At 37.2% G+C, this 2,975-nt stretch overlaps 1 protein-coding gene across 1 annotated transcript; it reads left to right on the forward strand.

The window, feature by feature from the left end:
* The first annotated feature begins 234 nt into the window (after positions 1–234).
* LOC143645558 (olfactory receptor 5AN1-like) lies at positions 235–1,173 on the forward strand. Its single transcript, XM_077114847.1, has one exon. It carries the CDS (start codon positions 235–237, stop codon positions 1,171–1,173), a length of 939 nt encoding a protein of 312 aa, XP_076970962.1.
* The last annotated feature ends 1,802 nt before the right edge of the window (positions 1,174–2,975 follow it).

The following is a 2,975-nucleotide window of genomic DNA, read 5'->3' on the forward strand; positions in this document are numbered from 1 at the left end:
TCTTAATTCTCATAGGAGCACATAAATTATTTTGGATCTTAAACTGCTGAGTCGTGACTTCTTGACTACTTCAAAATTAAAAGATCGATTCTTCTCATCAGAACAGCATCAAGGTATTTATTTTCAAGAGATAAATTGAGGAAAAACTTGACACGTGCAAAAATGATGCAGTCATAGTACCTGACTCCGCAAATATTTCATTGTTTTCTTTCTGATTTTAGAAACACTGAGTTAATGACCATAGAAGAAAATAGTACAGAGATCACCTATTTAATCCTCCTGGGATTCTCAGATTTTCCCAGGATCTTAGCAGCACTCTTTGTTATATTCCTGGTGACCTACATCACAACTGTGACCTGGAACTTGTGTCTCATCATCTTAATAAGGATGGATTCCCACCTACACACACCCATGTATTTCTTCCTCAGTAACCTGTCCTTCATAGATATCTGCTATGTTACCTCCACAATCCCAAGAATGCTCCTCACCTTTTTCCAGAAGCAGCAAACAATTACATTTGTGGGCTGCATAGTCCAGTATTTCATCGTTTCATCCATGGGACTGAGCGATGCTTGTCTCCTGACTGCCATGGCTTATGATCGATATGCCGCCATTTGTAAGCCACTGCTTTATTCATCCATCATGTCACCCAGACTCTGTGGTCAGATGGCACTTGGAGCCTATTCGGCTGCACTCTGTGGTTCTTTGTCCCAATTGTGTGCTTTACTTCAGCTCCACTTCTGTCGGCCTAGGGTTATCAACCACTTCTTCTGTGACATGCCTCAATTGCTAAACTTGTCCTGCACTGACACTTTTTTTGTACAAGTCATCGTTGCTATATTAACAATAACCTATGGGATAATAAATGTCCTAATTATACTGATATCTTACATCTACATTGTTAAGTCCATCATGAAGATCACTTCAGCTAAAGGCAGGTCTAAGGCTTTCAACACCTGTGCTTCTCAAATGACAGCTGTCTCCCTCTTCTACATATCAGTTATCTATGTCTATTTGAGTTCCAGCACTGGTGGTTCTTCCAGCTTTGATAGAATTGCATCAGTCCTATACACTGTGGTCATTCCGATGTTGAATCCAGTGATTTACAGTCTGAGGAACAGAGACATTAAAGATGCTTTGAAGAGGTTGCAAAAGAAGAGAGGACACTTCTAAGTCACAATTCTGAGATGAGCGATAGATTTGGCAGTTCAGAAGCAATCACCTTAACCCACGATAATATGCACACAACTGGAAATTAATGAAATTCATAAAGCTTATATATAAGGACATAATTTGAAACAGTTAATATGCCATTAAGGACAAAAATATTAGGTAACACCACAGAAACACCTCATCTTTAAGTCCCAGAGTTTCATTATGTTTATCCTACTTCTGGGGAATGAAATAGATGTATTAATCTAACCACAAGTGTTCGTGAAACCCAAGGTTTAGAAGTGCTTTTGCTTCTTATCCCCTCTTAGATCTCAATATCAGGCCTCCTAATTAGGGATTGGCATTACCAAAGTCCCACAAGGGTCTAGAAACCTTGTCTGCTAAATATTCTAATGCAGCAGAATGCAGACATTTGGTGACCATTCATTCTTCTGTGTTTCTGACATGATGAGAACGAACAGAGGGAAGGGATGCCACTTTGTTGGCCTGGTTGTGATTGCTGGAAAAAGTGCTATTCAATATCTAAGGTTTGCCTAAGATTCTTTTAGTGCTAATCATCTAAGAAGTTTTTTTTTTATCATGTCCAGCTCTTGATCAGCCCTAGCCTAGGGAGGGAACGTTATTTGAATCATTAAAAAGAGTGGAAAGTGGGGTACGATCCTTCATTGTCATTATTTTGAGTCTGATGATTTAATCTTCATATCTGTAATTCATTGGGAATTCTGATGGGAGTTCATTTTTCAAGCCCATCTCACATCCTGTAGTAAAATCTGGTATTTTGGCTCTCTAACCTCTATTTTACTTCCAATTGAAATCAGAAAATGTAAGCTTGGTTGACACTGCTGATGGTATGACACTAACAGGTCATTTCTGATATTTCAAATTTCTGTACAAAGTTTGTACAAAGAGATGGATATTCATGTGTAATAATACCTTTCAATATTGTCACTGAATAGATATACTGAATATTCAATGCTGCAGGGACTAAGAACCAGTAAGGAAAAATGATATAATTATTTCTTGTTGTCTGTGTTGCATGTTCTGTGTTCTAGATATTTACATTTGTAAAGAATTATACATTGGATTGAATGAGTTACTTTTATACTGATATTTTCCAGGAAGCACCAATAAGAGTTTTATAGACAATGAGATAAGTGGGGTTCTTGACTCTCACTAGCTTCCAAAATCTGTAATATGAACATTAAATAAGCTTGTGGTTCCAACTTTCTGTTTAAAAAGAGGAAGATGATATCTTACAAAACTGGCTATTGATCTGCCAGATTTCCAAGATTTGACAAAGCTGATAAAAACCAGGGTTCATTACATTTGCTTATCTTTGGCAATCACTGAATTCTTAATGTTGCCTCAGACCTCAATTTGGACAACTCACATGGTTTATTCTGTTAAAATAAGGGCTGTAAATAAAGAGGTAATGAAAATTTTTGCAAAATCTTTATGAGTTTGCACATCATCAGGTCTGAAAGAAGGAAGATTGTGGATCCCCTGGGTGAGAATATGAGAGTTATCCCTGTGCCAAGGAGATAGTGCAACATAATAAAACATGTGCGGCCAACAATCCAGACATCGGTATGTTTTATCTTAATGCTATTCTTTAGAAATGTATAAAAATATGTGAGATATTTGTTTTTAGAGGGTCCATATAGTTTTAGTAGTAGACAGACCTCTGCTTGGGGTTTTTGTTGGATATTTCCATAATATGTGTACAGATCTATGTCTGATGGTTTCAGATGGGTTTAGGGAAGGGATTAGTAGAAGTTGGTAGTAGAAATAGTAAGTTAACT

This window comes from Tamandua tetradactyla, chromosome 9 (assembly GCF_023851605.1).
Source record: "Tamandua tetradactyla isolate mTamTet1 chromosome 9, mTamTet1.pri, whole genome shotgun sequence".
Lineage (NCBI taxonomy): Eukaryota > Metazoa > Chordata > Mammalia > Pilosa > Myrmecophagidae > Tamandua > Tamandua tetradactyla.

What these genes read in the sequence shown, in the direction of transcription:
- LOC143645558 (XM_077114847.1), top strand. Translation starts at nt 235, where the DNA reads ATGACCATAGAAGAAAATAGTACAGAGATCACCTATTTAATCCTCCTG.